Source organism: Arvicola amphibius, chromosome 11, assembly GCF_903992535.2.
Source record: "Arvicola amphibius chromosome 11, mArvAmp1.2, whole genome shotgun sequence".
Lineage (NCBI taxonomy): Eukaryota > Metazoa > Chordata > Mammalia > Rodentia > Cricetidae > Arvicola > Arvicola amphibius.
Window position 1 is genome coordinate 115,889,845 of NC_052057.2, and position 19,884 is coordinate 115,909,728.

At 44.0% G+C, this 19,884-nt stretch overlaps 1 protein-coding gene across 1 annotated transcript in view; it reads right to left on the reverse strand.

Annotated features, from left to right (window-relative positions):
• Ca8 (carbonic anhydrase 8) overlaps positions 1-19,884 on the reverse strand; it is a 74,891-nt gene that overhangs the window by 22,211 nt on the left and 32,796 nt on the right. The window contains exons 4-5 of the mRNA XM_038347796.2: positions 4,608-4,703; positions 872-934 (exon numbers count right to left, since the gene is read on the reverse strand). Of these exons, the coding sequence (XP_038203724.1) occupies positions 872-934; positions 4,608-4,703 (159 nt within the window). The remainder of the gene's footprint in view (positions 1-871; positions 935-4,607; positions 4,704-19,884) is intronic.

The window sequence follows — 19,884 nt, forward strand, 5'->3', positions numbered from 1 at the left end:
ATAAATTTTTGAGTAAAAATTATAAAAACTAAAGAGCTACACTAAGTCTTTTGTGATGATCTCATGAAATCCCAAAATTAGGGAGTGGCCACTTTCCCCTCTGGAGTGAGATCAGTTGGATCCAATAAAACACACCTGCTCTGAATCAATGGCTGTTTGCTTCTGAATTTAAATTTCTCTTATAATGCCTGGTATAGAATGTACAACTGGTGCCTACCAGACCCAGAGAAACATTTTTACTAAAACACACACCATAGGAAAAGTTGGCAGAGAAAGCATGTTCCTCACCTCCGAGTCTCAGCAGGGCCGGGCGTCTCAAAGCCTCGATACCCTAACATCAGGACAAGCCGTTGGCTGCCTTCTAGAGACAGCCTCTGAACCTTTGGAGTATCCCCACCCCTGGTAACATGTTTTCATATACCTACCCATGCCATATTTGAGGAGAACTCCTGTGGTTTTCAACCTGGCCCTTGGAGGCTGCTAACTAGTATGAGCCAGTGTGTGTAGCCCAGAAATGGATGGATGCCTGGTTTGGCTCAGGGAGAGAAATGACAGCTGGGTTGAAGATGCCAGTTGAAATTAACGAGGCAATTCACGCTTAAATGACCAGTCCCTGACATCAAGGGCCTTGAGAGCTCCCCTGGTTCACAATATGCTGGGATTACTGGGGACCCAGAAGGAACATCAATAAGATTGCTCCAGGTCCCCCTAGACTTCAGCCCACATCCCTCTCCCAGTACCACACTGTAATAAACCACAGTTGTTAACTCTAGCGTCTATTCAGAGTCCCATACGTCCCTTCTAGAGATTTATCAAGCCTAGAGACGGCTGCTGGGAACTCACATAGAACTTCTTCTAACTAATGGTTTACCTTATACTGGATGTCCTGGAGTATCTCAGTCACAGCCTTCAAGCCAACATGCTCCTTCCCTATCTGAAATACATAAAGCACAAACCACAAACAACGCATTTTGAATGCTTAGCTTTTATCCAAAATAACTACCAGACACAAGGCTCCAGTCTACCTGAATGGCCTTCTTGGGAACGAGTGACCTTTCTGTTAATGGTCAGGTCAATAACTAAAGGTAACTGAAGTTTTAAAAGCCTGTGGTACAGATATTTATTACTGGTGTATTATGCAAATATAAAAGCATAAAAGCTTGCTATAGAAAAATGCCATACGTAACTCCAAATTAAAATGATGCAACAGGCGTCTAAACTCTTGCCTGGTTTTTGTTTGTTTGTTTGTTTGTTTGTTTAAGACAGGCTCTCTCTAACTAGCCCTGGCTTGAAATCTGGTACGTAGGTCAGGCTAGCCTCAGACATTAGCCTGCTTCTGCCTGTGCCTCCTGGGTGCTAGGATTAAAGACAGGCACCAGCATGCCTAGATGCCTTCATTTCTATTTATTTACATATTTTACCTTGTATTCTTGCCTTTGACATTTAGAGAATTAGGTCATAAATATTTCATCAAAGTTGAAAATTTTCATTAACTCAGAAGTGAATATGATGCTTCATATGTCAAAGTTATCAAAATTAAAACATCTCTTGATTACTGGTGATCACTATTCAATAACTTCTTTATTCTTAGTAAAATAAGACTTTTTCAAAGATTTCTACTTTAAATATATATTTATGTATATATTTATACATTTATATACCATATAATAGATAATTGCATTTTATACATTATAATTATTGTGTATAGCTAAATATTAAAATATATGGTATAATTATGTATTTTATGTTTGTTGTATATGATTATATATAATATATATGTACTATATATATTTAAAAACCGATACTTGAAATGTGTTTTCTAACACTTAATATCTTGTCTTTGTAAATGTTTGGTGCCACCTGATTTTGAACTGCTTCCAGTGGACCGCAACAATGGAGAGGAAGAGCAGACATTATCTCAGCTAGACAGGAACTGCTACACTAGGCTTTTCCTATGTGCACACATCCGCAGAATGACCTGTAAGGAGCTACTGTAGCTATCAACACACACATCTTTGTTTCTCCTAATGTTGATGGTGAAATGGGCAGGAAAAAGAAACAATGAGCCCAAGAATGGCCAATCATCTCGATGTCATAAAAAAACAAAACAAAACAAAACAAAAAAATCCTGAGACAGGCTCTAAAAACAGAAAATAAAATTTCTAAGGTTTAAAGAGCATCCTTTGTGATTCTGTACATGAGCGCAAAAGCTGACATCTCAACCAGAAACCTTCCTTGGCCTTGAGGAGAAGTGGACCCTCCTGACTTTCAATGGTTTCACCTGGAAGTAGCTCTTGCAGGCATGACTGAGTGGTCTGATCAGTTTTCCCTTCCTGAACTTCCTGTCAGACCCTAAGCACTGAGGAGTCCACACCAGAACAACGGAAAGCCGCACAGCACAGTGGTCCAGCCGTGAGCTCTCCCGCTGCCCTGGGCTCAGCTCCTCGCCCTGATGCTGCCACATTTCGCTCCTCAAATGGCTGGTTTCCTTAACGTCTTTTCCTCCTTCCTGTAATTTTGAAATTTTCAACCTCAAGAGGCCACTCTTCCTGACCAAGCTTTTACACCCACCCAGCCTTCGGTCCTCTGTTCTCTCCTTTCACTGGGTGTTAGTAGCCAACACACTCGGCCCCTTCATTCATCCTTTCTCGTTAAATTGAATGACATTTTTCAGACCACTCTCCTGTCTTCCATCCCTTTATCCCCCTAAATCACCCGCTCTTCAATTGATCATCACAACAATTTGCTAGAATGTCCTTTGCTCCTGTGTAGACAGAGAATAATCCCGCATGTACTGTCCCACCTAATCCAGGCCATCCAGCCTTCGGTGGGTTTGACTCATAGACTATTATCTCTCTCGCCTGGCTGTTTCAAAGACAAACCCTGCACTTGGGTCCCTCTTACTCTACAATGTGCTTTACAAGTCTCAAAAGGATGATGGGCACCAAACATGAGGATCCCCAACTTCCCGCCTCTCTTCACCTGAGAGAGTAGCTGCTGTGTACGAGGCTTTAGATCAAGGTTGGCAAGGGAGAGGCCCTCTGCACCACACCGTTCCTTCTCTTTGGAGATGCTTCTGCATTAACCATCCAGTCTCCTTTCTGTATTTTCAAACTGGACTTGCTCATCATGCGCAGAAGTAAAGCACCAGACCTCAGATCTCAAAACTTGCCACTAGATTTTGCTTCTTTAGCCCTTCCCTGTCTGAGCTAAGCTTTTAGAATCAAGTCAGCAAGCGGCACCCCACTTTCTCCTCTAGTGTCCATGGCTGAGGCCAATGCTCCAGCCTGGGGTATGGAGATTCCTTTATTCCCTGCTTCGCCTGACACTCTTCAGCCATTCCTTACTCGGTGAGAGTTCACTGTCACAGGTTAGGTGACTCTTTCCTGAGAAAATCAATTTTGCACAGCCACCTGCATCTTTCCTCACAGCAATGGGTGGAGGTGAGAACATCTGTGTATGTTCTGGAGCTTTCTGTGGCCACAAGCCTGTTCCAGGGGCTAGTCCCAAGAGGCTAGGTTTGCAACTCAGGGCCCCCATAGTCCTCAGACCACTACACATGGAGGATCTGACAGTGGGAACATTAAATGATCATACCTAATTCAATTCACAAACCCACTGCGTACCAAGTCTGAAAGTGAAGCTCCCCTGTTCCCATCCCCCCACACACGATGACTCATGTTCCTATGTTTATTATCCTTATTCTTACTTCTAAAGGACAGCACAAAGCCTTCCACTGCCTCAACTTTGCCTGCTTGATGCTCCACTCACATTTCCAGGTTACAAAAAAAGAGGTCTTTTTAAAGTTAATTCTTCAATACACTAAAATTAAAGGCGTTCTGCCAATAATTTGTGGTTCCTTTCTGCCTATATAACCGTTGCAAAGCTAAACAAGTGTAGCTCTGTGCCTGTGTAAACATGAAGTAGCGAGCGGGAAGAGAATTCAATTTAAATTGCAAGGATTTGTTTTAATTCAGCCCATGGGCTTCAAATGTTCTTCTTCTGAGACCCAAGAAATTGTTAAAATTCCCAAGGACCAAGTTTCTGCTTTACAGCTCAGGGGTTCCATTGTATGCATCTGCGAACCCATGGAACATTTTCTGTCATCACAGAGCTCAATGCCCAGCTTAGACTGGCTAAGTCTGCCATGGCCTTTGCCAGTCTTATTTTATCATTGTTTTCTACAAAGCATTTCAAATCATCTTTGAGCAAAAATTATTAATAACAAAAAGACAAGGTGATTATATTATTATTTTTTCTTAGTTTTTTTTAGAAAGCCTGGATCTAAGAGAGAGAGAGAGAGAGAGAGAGAGAGAGAGAGAGAGAGAGAATTCTGAATTCTTTTTGTCCTAAATAAAATGAAGTCTGACTTCAGAAGACATTTTCTAACTTGTTTTTCCAAAGGCCCCAAATACCATTCTGAAGAAAATATCTAACAAATAAGGGAAGTGTTTTATACAAGAAAATCTTATGAAGGGTTAAATTATCAGTGTTTTTCTGTGTTTCATTTGACCTCCAAGTAATAAAATTGTGAATTTAGATAATTTGACGAAATGACTTCAAGAAAGCATCTCTAAGCCATGTGCCCTCTCAGCAGGACCGTTTACCTGAACAAACAGAGCGATGATGGCAATGCCGTGGGGCTTCCCGACCGCCTCATCGATGCTGCCGAACAGCGTGGAGTTCCAGTGGATCAGATGGAGCTGAGAAGAGAGCACAGCATCACTTAGCATCCTTCTGGAAAACCAGGCACTCAGAATCTCCATGGTGTCCAGTATAGAAGAACCACAGTCAGTCCAAACAGACTACTGCCCCAAGCAAAGTTCTCTGTAAGAGTCTCCCTCCTTCTATCCAACTCAGGGAAACTCAAAGTTCCACACCTGATGAGCTGTCATTCTCCAAACCCAGGCTGTGGATGGCAAGGGAGCAAAACTACAGGTCTAGACAAACGGTTGCTCATTGGAAGGATGGAGGCAGGGTGTGTGTACCTAGTGGTAGAGAAGTAGGTAGCGAGATAAAGACACTAAGTGTAAACCCTAGCACCAACAGACAGGGGAGACTGGATTATGACCTGCATATAAGAAACCTAAAAAGCCATTCTCAAAATCTGACAGATTATTTCAATTACCTGAGAATATCCAGAAACAGCAAACTGCTGGGGGGAGGGGAATGTATTTTTAGAAAAAGGCCATTTCTTCGATGAAAGATACAATCTTATCTGTGAGGCAGGGGAGGTGTGGAGGAACTGGGAGGAATAGAGGGAGGGAAAACTATAATAATGATAGATTGTATTTAAAAAAGAATCTATTTTCAATAAATGAACAATATAAAGCTGACCACTAGAGGGAGGCAGCAGAATCAGTATTGGAATCAGCAACTGGAGGCCAGGCTGCGAAGACTCACCAGGATTCTAACAAACAGTCCAGTGTTAGATCAAGGCATCGCCTTTCTCAACCTCCTGTTCTCAATTAACAACATAACGAATCATTCTAAGCTTTCTTCCGTGGCTGCAACCACAGCTGTCGAAAGTCCCGTTGTGCAGATAAGAGGGTGCGGCTCCTGTTCAATGGATGGAGCTCTGAGCCCTCCCTCCAGCGGTAGGAAATCTTTACCCATCATACCGCAGAATTTAAAGGACACCGTCTTCTCATAGAATACTACAGGGAACTTTTTTCCAGAAACAAAACATTCATCCCCTTTTTAAAAGCATGACTTTTTGTTTTCTGCCTGTTTGGGGATGTGACGTCTACTTTGGCTTGCTGCTCTTCCCAGCTCAGTCAGTCATTGCTTGCATCTGCCCTCCAGAGGCCTAGGCACATTCTTCTAAGCACGGTAATAGCCTTAAAGGGCCACTCTGTGCACAGTGCATGGTGACTGTTGCAAAAGGAGTCCTGTACACAGACGGGACAGAGCGGGGCCTTCTAGTAAAGGAGCCTAACAAACCCCGGCCGTGCTGACGGTAGGTGTCTTGATAAGTAATGAAGATGGCACGTGACTTTGTGTTCTCCTTCCCAGTGACCCTTAACTACAAGGTAATCCTGATAAAAACGTCAGGCAAACATCTGGCCAGGGTATCTCGGAACAGTCAAGACCATCAAGAAAAATGTAAGAACATGGCACGGGCGAGAGGAAGCAAAGACCACCAGAGCAGAGTAATAAGGTATCACAAATGGGAGTCTGAGACATACGGAAATTCCATAAAAATTAAGGAAAACTGAATGAAATACAGACTTCATAAAGGATCAGTGTTAGCCTAACAATTCTAACAAGTGAATGCTGATAGGTGAAAATCGCTATGGGGAACATAGAAAACTTTTATATTACCTTCACAGTTTCTCTGCAAATCTCAAACTGTTGTAACAATGGTGATTTTTCTTTCCCTTGAAGGAAAATAAGGGAGACACTAGCGTTTCGGCTCTCCCGACATAAAATGGGCAGCAGCTGTCTGTCGTCCCCACATGGCTAGCACAATAAAACAAAGCAAAAGTAGCAAGAGAATCTCTGCAACCTATTCTCCTTGGTCCGCCTGGGTCTCCACCCATCGCCAAATATACTCATAATCATATGCACTGGGATTGGTAGGGTACACGATTCTGTTCATAACCTTGTCTGTCTAATTCACCTGAGATAAGCAAGCTTGACCTAGCTGCAACCATTTCTGAGTTGCAACCACCATGCCTGCCCCAGGTAGCCCCATTTTCCTGCATCACTGTTACCAGCTAATTGGCATATGGTTCTATGACCAGACCCTGGCACTGCCACCACCAGGAAGGTGCCCGATAGCTTTACTGCCACTTGAGGTAAACCAAGTAACCACAACATGGACGATGCCAGCGTCCGTGACCACTGTCTAGGCCCCCTCCCTCTTACCTGAGTGTAATGCAATTTTAATTAGTCTTATTAAATAATAACCTGAAGTCAAATAATTGGCTGATGAAAGCTGAATGATCAGAGGAGAGCAGTCAGCCATTCATTGAGTTCTTACTTCTCCAAATGCTCAGACCAAATAAGCAAGATCCTGTCTCTACAAATCTTCAGACTGAATGCACCGAGCTCCTGTCTCCTCCCGCCTTATATTCCTCTCTCCACCCAGCCATATTCCTTCCTGTCTCCACCTCCTTAGAGCTAGAATTAAAAACATGTAACTCCCAAGTACTGAAATTAAAGGTGTGAGCCATCACCATCTGGCTCTGTTTCTCTTTTAGACTGGATCAATCTCATGTAGCTCAGTGTGGCCTTGAACTCACAGAGATCCATCTGTCTCTGTCTCCTAAGTGCCAGGATCAAAGATGTATGACACCACCACCTGGCCTCTATGACTAACTAGTCGCTTAGCTCTACACTCTGATCTTCAGGCAAGCTTTCTTTGTTAGATCACAAACAAAATATCACCACACTAATCACAAGTCATGGGGATCCACCAGTTTGTCACCCACTTTTGGCCACACTTCCATCTCTGAGTCCTCGTGGTGCTTTATAATACTCTAGCTGCCTGACTCTGCAGCCTCTAGGCTTCTTTTGCCTCTGGCAGCCAGGTTTTCTTGCGGGATTTTCCCAGAGCACTGCCCTTTCCTGTCTTGCAACCACAGCACAGTCTGTTTGCATCTCAAACACTTGATTTATTCCGATTATGTCTGCTCTCCCCAGCCCTTCCTTTATTCCTACCGTTTTCACAGTTCTTCCTTAGAAGAATGTTGGTTCAGTTCCTTAAACCAAAGCCACAGATAGAGGGAAATCATCAAGGCATACAAAGAACTAGAATACCTTTGTAGGAACCTAAGTTTGGCAATGAGAAGAGGAGCTCGAAGGAAAGGGGGTCAGACCGCGAGGTGCTTTAGATTTTGTCATGGCTCTAATGTGGAAACACCAGGCCAGCATATGATTACATTTGTAACATGATGCTACTGAGAAGCAATTGAATTTTCCCAACAACCTCTTTCCTTCGAGGGCCTTTCTGGCAGTGGGGAGAATGCACCCGAGGCTGGAATACAAGCAAGGTGGGGCCGCGGGAGCTACAGCTGAAGAACTGCAATAGGGCTATCTGCTGGTAGCTTTGAGTGGGACAAGAAGTAGGGCGAGGAGTCAAGGCTTTGCTATATAGCCAGGCTAGCATAGTACTCACTCCAGGGCCCAGGCTAGCCTCAAATTCACAGCAACTCTCCCTCCTCAGCCTTCTGAGGCTGAAATTACAGCAGGCATGCACTACCATGCCCAGCTTTTGGTATAGTTAGATTGTTATAGAGCTAAGCTATAGAGCTCAGTTTGGCCAAACACCAGTCCAGATGCTGTTGGGAAGGTGTTTTGTAGCTCTGATTAATACTTAAATTAACAAACATTGAGAAAACCTAGTTACCCTCTGTAGCGTTGGTGAGCCTTATCCACAGAGTTGATGCTCGAGACCAAATACCTACTTAAGTCCCTAAAAAGGAAAGTATCCTGCCTCCAGGACAAGACAAAATTCTACATCAGTTTCTCACTAAACTTCCAACTACAATGCCAATTTCTGCAAGAAATTTCCTACCTCCAACCTGCCCTGGGGATTTGGGTCTCGCCACCCCTCAGTCACAGAGACCAACTCCATAATTTAAAACACCTGCTGTCTCCCTCCTTTCTTCTTTCTTCTTCCTCCCTTCTCCTTCACCCTACCCTTTCTTACTCCTTCCGTTTGCCTGAGGAAAAGAGAGTAACGCAGGTTGTACAAGCCAAAGAAGAGTACAGAGCAGTGGGGATTACATCTGAAGAAGACCAGCAGCGGGAGCTTGAGGAGAAGGCCTGGTGGCTGAATGAGCGCCACAGCAAATCTCAGACTGAACAGAAGGACGGGGGAGGGGTAAGCAGAGCTCCCACGATGACAGCACCCTCAGATCTGCTCCTACTGGTTTTTATCACACACCTCTTCAGTCCATTTCTGCTACACACCACAGAATACACAATGCATACAGTACTCTTTCTCATCATGGTATCTTTTCCATATTTACAGTTACCTGTAGCCAAAAAAAAAAAAAACTAAGCAGAAGTCATGTTTCAAATTGCTTTTACCACAGTTTTTGCTATAATTTAACTCTTTAATTGCTAGTTATTGGTACTCTGTACTGTGTCTAATTCATAAATCCCTCTATCATTGGTATTTGTGTGTATTGAAAAACAGTTCAGCCGGGCAGTGGTGGCGCATGCCTTTAATCCCAGCACTCGGGAGGCAGAGGCAGGCAGATCTCTGTGAGTTCGAGACCAGCCTGGTCTACAAGAGCTAGTTCCAGGACAGGCTCTAAAGCTGCAGAGAAACCCTGTCTCGAAAAAACCAAAAAAAAAAAAAAAGAAAGAAAGAAAGAAAAACAGTTCATACACACGGGGTTAGAAAGATCCAGTTTCGGTCATCTACTAGAGGTCTTGGAAAAAATACCCCCAGATAAAGAGAGAAGAGTTCGTTAATGCGATAATACATAAATACAATCTTTGTAGAACGGGCACATATTGTTCTAATGGAGGTAGTTCAATAAAGAACTCTGGACGCAAATGGATTTGAATTAAAATCCACACACTAAGGCTGTAGTGATGAAGCAACTCGAAAGGGAGGTGCAGCACGTTTCCCCCATCGTCTTCTGAGAGGTCGAAGCAGACAGCTATCATGAGTGGAAGGGCCTTGGTAGATAAACTTCAAAGGCAGACGTGGGGACAAGTACAGTCTTGCTGGGGGCGTGTCTGAGGACTCCAAGGGCAGCAGGGAAAGACTGCAACCTGCATGCCCGCAACTCTGAGCTCTCAGAAGCAAGGGGCTCTGGCAGACCTCAGCCAGGAATCACAGGCTGACTCTCCTTTCAGCCCTGCAACCGCAGCAGCCCTGTGAGCTTCACAAGTCACCTCCGCCTTTGAGCATCAGGTCCTCTGCAAGCTAAGGAGCACTGTACTTCATAAGCCTGGTTTATTCCCTCCTCTGCCCCCCTGTGCTCACACCCCCTCTATGCCTCTATTTTGCTGGCATTAGCACTGCTTATGTGTAGCCAGTGAGGGCATTGAAGCAGGGAGTTCTGGGGGTAGAGGGCAGCTTTCCCTGTTTACAGTGCTGCTTGCTACTCCTAAGGACTAGATGTCACTGTTACTGTATCCGTTGCAGGGCTTCAGATGGCCCACTGTGCAGAGCCACCTACCCCTTCAAAGGACACTGGAATAAAACTGACCCCCACACCCTGCCCCGGGTGAGGACCCAGCTGTTGCTAGTCTACGAGGAACCTGGACAGTCTTTGCTTTGAAAATACATGGTACAGTGAGTAGTCAAGGGTTACCTTGTATAGACGGAACCCAAACTCTTACTGTGGCCACCAAACACCCTCAAGTGGGTCAAAGGTTTTGCTCGCTTGTAGCATGGCTGTGTTAGAGCAGCAGAGAACCATTTTCTCTGACAAAGAAACCCAGCCTTCCTCAGTCATTACAAGGCTTTTCCCACCCACGAGACCTCAGTGAGAGTCATATGCTATGACAATCCATCCTGGCAGAAGTGCCAGGTGAGCAGGTTGCTGTCTGAACATAACAGACTGACTTACAGACTGTTGTGACTCACCCTCCTGGAGTGCCGGAGCAAAGCCTTGATGGAGTTTTCACTACAAGGTTCACAGACGCTAATTTCCTATAATTGACTGTGTGGCTTTACCATTGATCCCTGGGAAATGTGAATCTTCATATACTTAAGTCTCAGCAGCAGATAAATTTGTCCAAAGTCTTGAAACTCTGACACTCCATAGTCATATAGTCATTTGTTTGGCACTGAGAAAAAAAGGTTTCAAGATTCCATGGAAGCTTAACAGAAAGCTATCTTCAAGATAAATATGTTTATTATTAACAGAAATAACATGACAGCGTTAAGCCGCAGAAGAGTGAATCACTACAATGGAAAAAGCCATAAACTCTGCAAGGCTCTATGACCCACCAGTACCCTGGGCACTCCCGTGAGTTTGCTGGACTCTCCTATCAGCAAACGCTTAATGGCATTTCCTTTCAGGTTACCATGTTTGCTGAGCAGAACAGTTCTAGCTCTGACACCAGTTCTTTTCAGAGATCCGCTCCTGCTGACTCCGGCACAATGCGGCATCTCCCGGGTCTCAGACAGCAGCCCTTATCTCCACTCACTGATGCCTTTCCTGCCCCCGCCCACTGGCATTACCGAGGCCCACTGACCTCTCTGGAGCCCAGCTTTCACATCCCCTCTGCTCAGAGTCTCATTTCCTTTATTTCCTACTCCGATCTGGCACAGACGTCCCTAATCCCTTTCTTCCCCACTTAACGATCTAATGCTCAATGCGAGAGTGACCCATATTCTCCAGAACTTCTCTGCTCTACTTCCCTTCCTCCCACCTTGCCTTTCTCAAGCCTGGGAACCCTCTCTCTACCCTCTGGCCTCCCTGGATGTGATAGAAAAACGGACTGGAGAAGGAGGTGAGCTGTGAGGCAGGAGCGTAGGGGGACAGACGAGATGAGAATCGAAACTAACAGAGACAGGAGACAGGGAAGAAAGGGCAGAGAGCTAAGATCCCACACACACACCAATATGCCATCAAAAGTAGGATGGGCTCGGTTTTAGAACGTGGTGCCCCGTTCTAGACCTCTGACATGAAACTAGAGCCGCCGGAGAATGGAGACTACAGGTAGGGAGACACACCAGTTATGGTCTGGAGACCATAAAAGCTCGCGTGCTGAGGGCCTGGTCCCCAGTGGTAGTGCTATTTAGGGAGGTAGTTAGAAACTATAGAGGGTGGAACCTAGCTGATGGAAGTGGGTCACCAGGACACGGCATTGAAGATTACACCTCATCCCCCTCTCCTTCCCACACACACACTACTTCCTGGCCACCACAGAGTAAGGAGCCTTCTCTCATAAGCTCCTGCTGCCGGGGTGTCCAGTCCAGGCATATACTATCAGACAGCTACGGAAAAAGCCCTCCAGAACTAGGACCCAGGCCTCTGGAAGCCACAATTCAAAATAAATCTTGCCTTAGGCTGCTTTTCTTGGGTATCTGGTCACAGTATTGACATAACACACCTTCAATCTTAGCACTTGGGAGGCAAAGGCAGATGGATCTCTGTGAGTTCAAGGCCAGCCTGGTCTACAGAGCAAGTTCTAGGACAGCAAGGGCTACTACACAAAAACCCTGTCTCAATAAACCAAAAAAAAAAAAAATTCTCATTCTTAGCTTAAACATCAGTCTGCCTGTGAGCCTGAGGTAAATGACCTTGGGAAATGATAAGATGAGAAAACAGGTCTATCAAATAAGTTTCTGCAGGAACTCAAAAAGTCCAGACTTCTGTTAGCACAAATGAGAAAAGATTTTTCCAGAAGGAAGCAGCCATGGATCATGTCAGGGCTTCAAGAGCTGCAAGGAATGGGATTGGAGAGAGGGGAGGGGTGCACATGCTTTTTCTCCTCTTCTTTCTTTCTATTTTTCTTTCTTTCTTTTTTTCTTTCTTCCTTTCTTTCTTTTTTTTTTTTTTTTTTTTTTTTTTTTTTAGCATTATGTAGAAGCAGTTCAGGCAGGTCAGAGACAAAAGCAGAACGTGAAAGCACCTATCAAAATGAGGCAAGGCCATTTGTCCTCAGAGGTGGGCGGGGCTGTCAGAAGTCAGACACTAAAAAGGAGCCACTGTGAGAGCTATCTGACTGTAACAGAAATCAGGAAAACCAACACTCCTGGATTTAAGCACAATTCTCTCTGACTTTCAGTCTTCCTGCCTATTCTTTTAATAGTCCAGGGGAAGGTCTAAGGGCATCACACAGTCCGTTGTGAGTTTCCTTAATCACAATCATTCATGGCGACCTTTGAACTCAGACGCAACTGAATCTGGAAGAGACCCTCCTCCCCATCTGTGCTCACAAAGCCTCTGAGCTAGGCAACCACAGCAGACTTCCAGAGGACTCCAGCACCAGGTCCTGCTGTGTTTCCTGGGTTTGTTCAGCTGCTTTCCTTGATGCCAGAGGAAGCCAGCTATGGGCAGTGAGGTGGTGTGAAGCAGGGAACATGTCAGACTCGGAAGCAGAGTGTCTCACTTTCCTGTTCTTTACTAAGAAAGGTCTTTTAGAAACATGCATCTTCAAAGCATCTGCAAGAGCCAGTGTTTTGTTTTGTTTTGTTTTTTCATGGTGCCAGAGATCAAACCCAAGGCCTTGTACACACTAGGCATACAGAGCTATGATTCATAAAGAATGAAACAAAAGCCTTATGATATCAGACATTGAAAGACAAAAAAGGTATTGAGTTTTAACACGACTAAGGTGTCCGTTTAGAGTGTTAAATAGAAGCGTTTCTCCCTAGTCACTCCAGTCCGTGAGCTCATCGGCAGATAGGGGGATTTAGTGCAGAACTCTGAGACTCGCTACCCATACATGATGTGGCTGCTCTCTGAGAAGTACATCTCGAGATGTAGACAGATGTCTTGGTGACGCGCAGATGGGAGAGTGTGTTACTGGGAATTCGCTCTCAGCCTGACATCCCTCGTCATTGCTGCCTAAGCCTGATTAGGAATCATGTCACATAGGGAAAAGAGGAACAAGGTGCTGTGTTTACCACTGACAATAACAAAATGGTATTTGTAGTATTCCTTGAGGTAAGGCCCTACCAGTTCAAAGGCACCCAATTCTCTGTGTGATTTATAAAACGACTTTTCCTTTGGAGCAGTGTTCTTTCCTCTCTGAACACTGGCTTCCTTTTGTTTCTCTGCATACTGCGGCCCTGTTAGAAATACGACACCGTGACACCAGTGGGCTCTCTCCCAAAGTGGGGGGTTCCTGTAGGAAATTCACCGTGAAAGGTTCAGAAAGCCTTGTGGGAACTGTCATGTGAGTCAAAACATAAAAAAATCGTGACATTTAAAAACTATTTTACACTCACTATAAAATAAAAAAAAAACTAAAACTGATTTTATATGAAGAAAAATAATGAAGAGTACTGACAGTGGAATAGGTGCGGAAAACAGACGTGGTAGCGCACACTCTGACTCCCAGCACTCGGGCGACAGAAGGTGGACGTGGTGGCACACACTCTCACTCCCAGCACTCAGGCGACAGAGGCAGATGGATCTCTGTGACAGCAAGTTCCAGAACAGCCAGAGCTACATAATGAGACCGTCTCAAAAGAATAAAAGGTATATAAATGAGAGGCCCAGCCCCCAGGAGATTCAGGAGGCCTGTAACCTCTTGCACAATCTCAGAGCAGCCTAATTCCGAGTCCAGAGACAGGGAAAGAAACACACCCTGAATCTTGCACCAGAGTCAGGGGATAAGACACTTTGTCTCTGAATCCAAAACTGGAGGAAAATCTCTGAACCCTGAAACCAGGACTAAAAGAACACACTAAGCCCCTAGAATCAGAACCTACCAAAGAAATTCACCCTCGTCCCCAAATTAGAGTCAAAACGGTAGAAAGAACTCAAGAAAGAAATACAGTTTGGCCCTGGATTCAGAGGCATCTCTGCCCTGATACAAAACCAGCCAATCCCTGAACAGGAAAAACAGACCAATCACTAAGTCCCTAGAGGCTTGGAATTGCCCTCAGGCTTGAAATTTCCCTTACCTTATAAAGGGCAGCCTATCTTAAGCCAGGAGGCTGGGAATTCCCAAGCCTTTTCCCTCTACATAAACCCCTTCCTTTCACTGCTGGGGTCTCTCCTGAGTTGTTCCTGTTGCTGTAAATGCTGTCTTCATTGCTGCAGCAGCAGCAGCTCCAGACAGAGGGACGCGAGTTAACTCTCAATAAAGACTCTTTGTGGGTGATGGATGCAATTAGCTGGATGTAACTTAATCTCTGCTGCATTGATTATTTTGTAGAATAAAAATGCAGAGTAAAGGGACCATCAAAGGGTCTTGGTGGTGTTGAATGTCACATAGATTAGGCCTGTTCAATTTGGTAGAGTGAACAGTGGTGATAACCCACTTTCTCACGAGATGCCACACTTGAGGAAGGAGCTCTAAAACCATGGCTGTGTTCCTCTAAGCATTTACTGAGCATCCATATTAGCTAGGGCTTTAGTGTTCACGGCTTTCAGCATCAGAAACACAAAGACCCCAACTCCTTTTATAAAAAGACCCAAGGTGTGTATAACTAAAAATATTAATTTTACAGTCTGATGGAAAGGATGAGCAAAAAGGGTTAATACACAGTGAAAGACCAGGATGTCACAGTCTCTGCAAGACCCTGTTCTCTGTATTACACCACTCACTCCTTAGTTACATTGTCATAATGGTAGATTCTATCACAATCATTGCTATGATGTGTCTCCTGTGAGGCGCACACAGAAGTTTAAAGCCTGTGGTGGCAGTCAGCAGATAGTGAAGCCGCTTATGGGGGATTAGGTCTACAAGAGGCCTGCCTGTCCTTGCAGATTGAGTTGTTGTGTGTGCCTGTTTCCCGAAGGTGCCTTAGTTTCCACAAAACTGATTTCTCAGGGAGCAAGACCACTCCTGTGTTTTGGCTTTTTAAGCAGAAGTACAGCCCTGCTGGCTTCTACTACAGGGCAACATGAGAAAGCACTCACCAACAGTGAACCGTATCCAGTGCTGTGCTTTTAGGACTTCCCAGGGCTAGCGCTGGGAGCCAGATGAACTCGGTATGGCAGCTACCTAAGCTCAATGGTTCTCAAACTGTGGGTTGCCGCTCCTTTGGAAGTTACATATCAGATATTTACTACAATGCAATTCATAACGGTAGCAATTGCATATTGGATATTTACAGCACAATTCATTACAGTTAAAAAGTAGCAACAAGAAATATCATGAACGGCATCACCACAACATGAGGAACTGTATTAAAGGGTCGCAGCATTAGGAAAATTGAGAAGGCAGACACATGCCGTTGTCTCCACACTTAAGAGTGGACACAGCTGGTTTCCTGTAAGGGTCTCTATCTGGTGCAAAGAGAAGTTTCTTTAATGAGGGGTAGGAGCTACACTTATGCGTGAGTGTGAAAATAAGTATTTATAATGCAGCTAAAGATGATGGTGATTTAATACAGTGGCAGCAGTAAGTTCCCCTCCAAGGTCCACGATGTCACCAGCCCCAGGTAATTAGCGAGGCTTCAGTATGAGGTATGGTTTCCTTCCTGTAGAGGAGGCCTTAAATCCAATTACCACCAAGATATGAACACCTATATTGCACCCTTAGGATTATAGTGTCACATGGTTGCATTTGGGGTTCATAAGTTGTCACAGCTAGATAGGACTTTAAAGTAATTGTGGGGTACAGAGCCCCAACTAATACATCGACACTACAACTCCTATGCCTGAGGCTCAGTAAACATCTTGGAAGACAAGGCAGAAAGATTTTAAGAGCTAGAGGACCAGGAAATCTGCTGTGAGTTTGTGTCTCCTAGACACATTGTTAAAGTTACAGCCATTGGAGCCTCACCAACTTGACTGCCTAAACATGACCTAAACACACAGCCCAATAGACTCTCCAACCTGGAAGTGGGAAAGCTCACAAGGAAAAAAAAACTATAGGCAAGTAAGTGATGCTAAAAACAGTCTAAATTGTCTGCCTTAGAAATAAGCCCATAAGTGTATATCTAATACCATGTGGTCAGCCCTGAAATCACAATCATATACACATCAGTAACAATGAGCAGAATGAGGAGGTTGTGTGTGCATTTATACACAGACAGCAGAAACGAAGAAAAAGGGGCCATGGTTTTGAGAGAATAAGAGGGACCATGTAAGAGGAATGGAAGGAGGAATTAGAAAGAGAAAATGATATTTTACTTTTTTAATTAATAAAATAAAAGTTAATACCTGGGCAAGTCAATCACCTGACTAAAGAACCAGCTCTCAGGGGGGTGGGTCTACCTAAGCTGTGTGCTACAGGGCTAAAAGATTAACTATTCTTTAATGGGATAATAGGTTTTTACTTCCTCAAACTCCCACCCCCTGGTGTGGTCCCTGGGAGCCACCATGAGGTTCAGCCAGATCACTGCTTACATCCTTTCTGGGTAACTTTTATTTCATCTTTTTCTTTCAGACACTGGTCAGAGTCTAAGTATGCATCCTCTGGTATTTGGGACTCCTTCTTTCTCTCCAGCTCCCCTTCCCATCGTGTGGCTGCCTGTCCACCAAGTGACTGGCTGCCACACTGCCTTAACTCAATAGCAGGGCTCCTTTCCCTTCTCTTCCCGTTCTCCTCAAGGGAGGGCTTTTACCAAGCAGTTTGAAATCTAACATAACTTCATTTCTCTTGAAACACCATGGTCAGTTTTTAACCCAACTCCAAGTTTCTATACTCATACTTTGCCTAATAATTTCATTACTCAGAACAATATTTTAGACCCAATTATAATAGACAAACTATTTACAATGAAATGAATTTATCTGGTAATGCTGAAAAGAGACAGCACTTCACTTTAATTCTCCCTTTATCTACAAGGGACTCATCTGTTAATACAGTATTCTCGGGGCTTTTTCAATTGGAATTATCCAAACCAAAAATCAGCATCATTTATTAGAAGTGAGAAAAGCATACCCTGCAGGGGAGAGAGAATGAGAGTCTCATCTCAGCCATTACCTTAGTAGCTTTGGGCAACTTATTTAACGCTCCTTGACCTGATTATTCAGTTGAAAAATAGACAGAAAAACATGCATACAATGGACCAAATAAGATCTGGCATGTGTCTGGCTCATAGACAGTTTTCAGAAACGTTAACAGGACTCTCGCCATCCCCTGGGAATTCCAGTGGAATGCATTATTGCATTAACCTCATGCTCACAAGACAATGCATGGGCATAAAACTGTCCAACGATATAACCCCCTGTCTTCAGACTAGTGTGAGGGGTGAACTTTGACAGGCTCAGCAAACACATGCATACACAGCAACACATGTAATAGAATTCTACCCAAATCATCCGCTGAGTAGTTGTCTTTCCCCCTTTCCAACCACAGGAAAATGAAGGAGGAGGCCCTAAGCTGCAGACAGAAAGCTCTGGATAAACACACATGTATGCTTTTCTCACAAAGTACTTCCTTATTTATGTACGTTTTGTAACTCACTTTAAAATCAAAACATGCTAATCCAACTTGAGAGAGTTGCTCAAGAGAGTGGTACAAAGAGCTATTCTTCAGCAAACTCCCTCTGAACCACATTGCTGGCGCTCTGGTTTGAATCAAAGGGGAGGGCACTCCTGAGATCTGCTACTACTCCCATGGTGCTAGAGACGACTCAATGTTATCAAACAATTGTAAAGGGTATTTTGTAAAACTGGAGCTTAAGAAACGACTGATCCAAACAGAGACCAGATCCTTTCCAGTGTTATGAGAAACTACAGTATCAGGTTGCTTGGCTAAAGTGGAAGTTGAACAGAAACAGTCAGAGTTCAAAATCAAACAAAATGGTCACCTGAACACAAAAAAAAGAGATCAATGCATAAGAGCCAGAATTCAGATAAGAAGCTTCACTTATACTTTCTGGCACGAAACTTACATTTTCTGCAGCTTATGTTGCTCTGGGGAAACATTTCTAGATACTATACCTTATTCACAATCTGAGATGTATCATCATGGTGGAGATGCAGCTGAGCCACAGAGTGCTTACCTAGCATGTAAAAGGCATTGTCAGTGCCCCCAAAAGCAAAGATAACAGAAAAATAAATAAATAAACAAATTTGATAGGTGTGGTAGTACCTATATAGGTGTGAAATCCTATAGGCCCAGCACGAGAAGGGAGGACAGACTGGGCTACACAGGTGGACACAGTCTCAACAAAACAAAGAGCAAACATGACAATTATCATCAATGACAAAAGGGTTTAAAGTGTCCATAGGGCTTGTATGGATCTAGATAGGGTCACCCCGTGTCATCACAGCCATTTGTGTGGTGCATAAATTGTACTTGCCATCTTTATTATCTTAGCTGTGCAGATCATTCTCATGAAATATACATTAACCTGAATAACAAACACAAAGGAAAGAACATGTGGTTGTGTTTATAAGATGACAAAGAAGTTGCATCATTAATAATATCATTTCTCCCAAGGCCTCATAATCAAAACTCAACTCATGAGAAGTATCACATACATGCTTACTGGGCATCAAGCCAAAACTGACTCAGGCTCTTTGGTCAGTCTTTATACCACCTTTTTCTGATTTCTCCAAAACAGAAGGTCTGGGGAGAAGGGCGGTGTCATTTGCCATAAATCTCAGCATCCCAGGGGACTCGGCACTCACCCAATCACTGGCAAAACCTGCACGCTCAAGTCAGTCCCAGCCCTGTATGGAGAACTCAGGCTGGAATCAAGAAGCAAAACTCTGGCTCCCCAAAAGCTTTTAGCTCTCCCTAGACCAGGACCATAAATATTGTAGATTCTAATCATTTTAAGTAAAATTCTATATTGCTTGACACAAAACTGGTTTTCACTTCAAATTCAAAACCATGTCTATTCAAATTTTGATATGGGCAAATGTAGGAGACTCAGGAAAGCTCATGCTTCCTAGAGTGCTGCTCTCAGTGCATGGTCTTTATGGTCTTCACCTTTTTAGATATGAAAATATGGAAGTGATGAGACCCCCTTCGACTGGTGCATGACAAAATATGGATATCGATGTTGGAAAGTTCCACAGGTAATGGAAGTAGATAAAGAAATAGAGACTCCAGAAGCAGCAATCAACAGCAGCAAGTGGTGGCGATTTCAGGGAACAAAGCTAGCAAGATAAATCCCTTCAAAACAACATCACCAGATAAGATGTGTGGTAGGTGTTGCCTAGGAAACCAAAGGAGAAATACACATTCTCCTGTGGAGATCAATAAGTTAAGACACTTGGACCAAAACAGGGAGAGAGCATTCTAAAGCCAAACTCCCCCCACCCGGCAGTGTGAATTACATGCGATTAACAATAGATAAGGAATGCAATTAATAACAAATAAAAT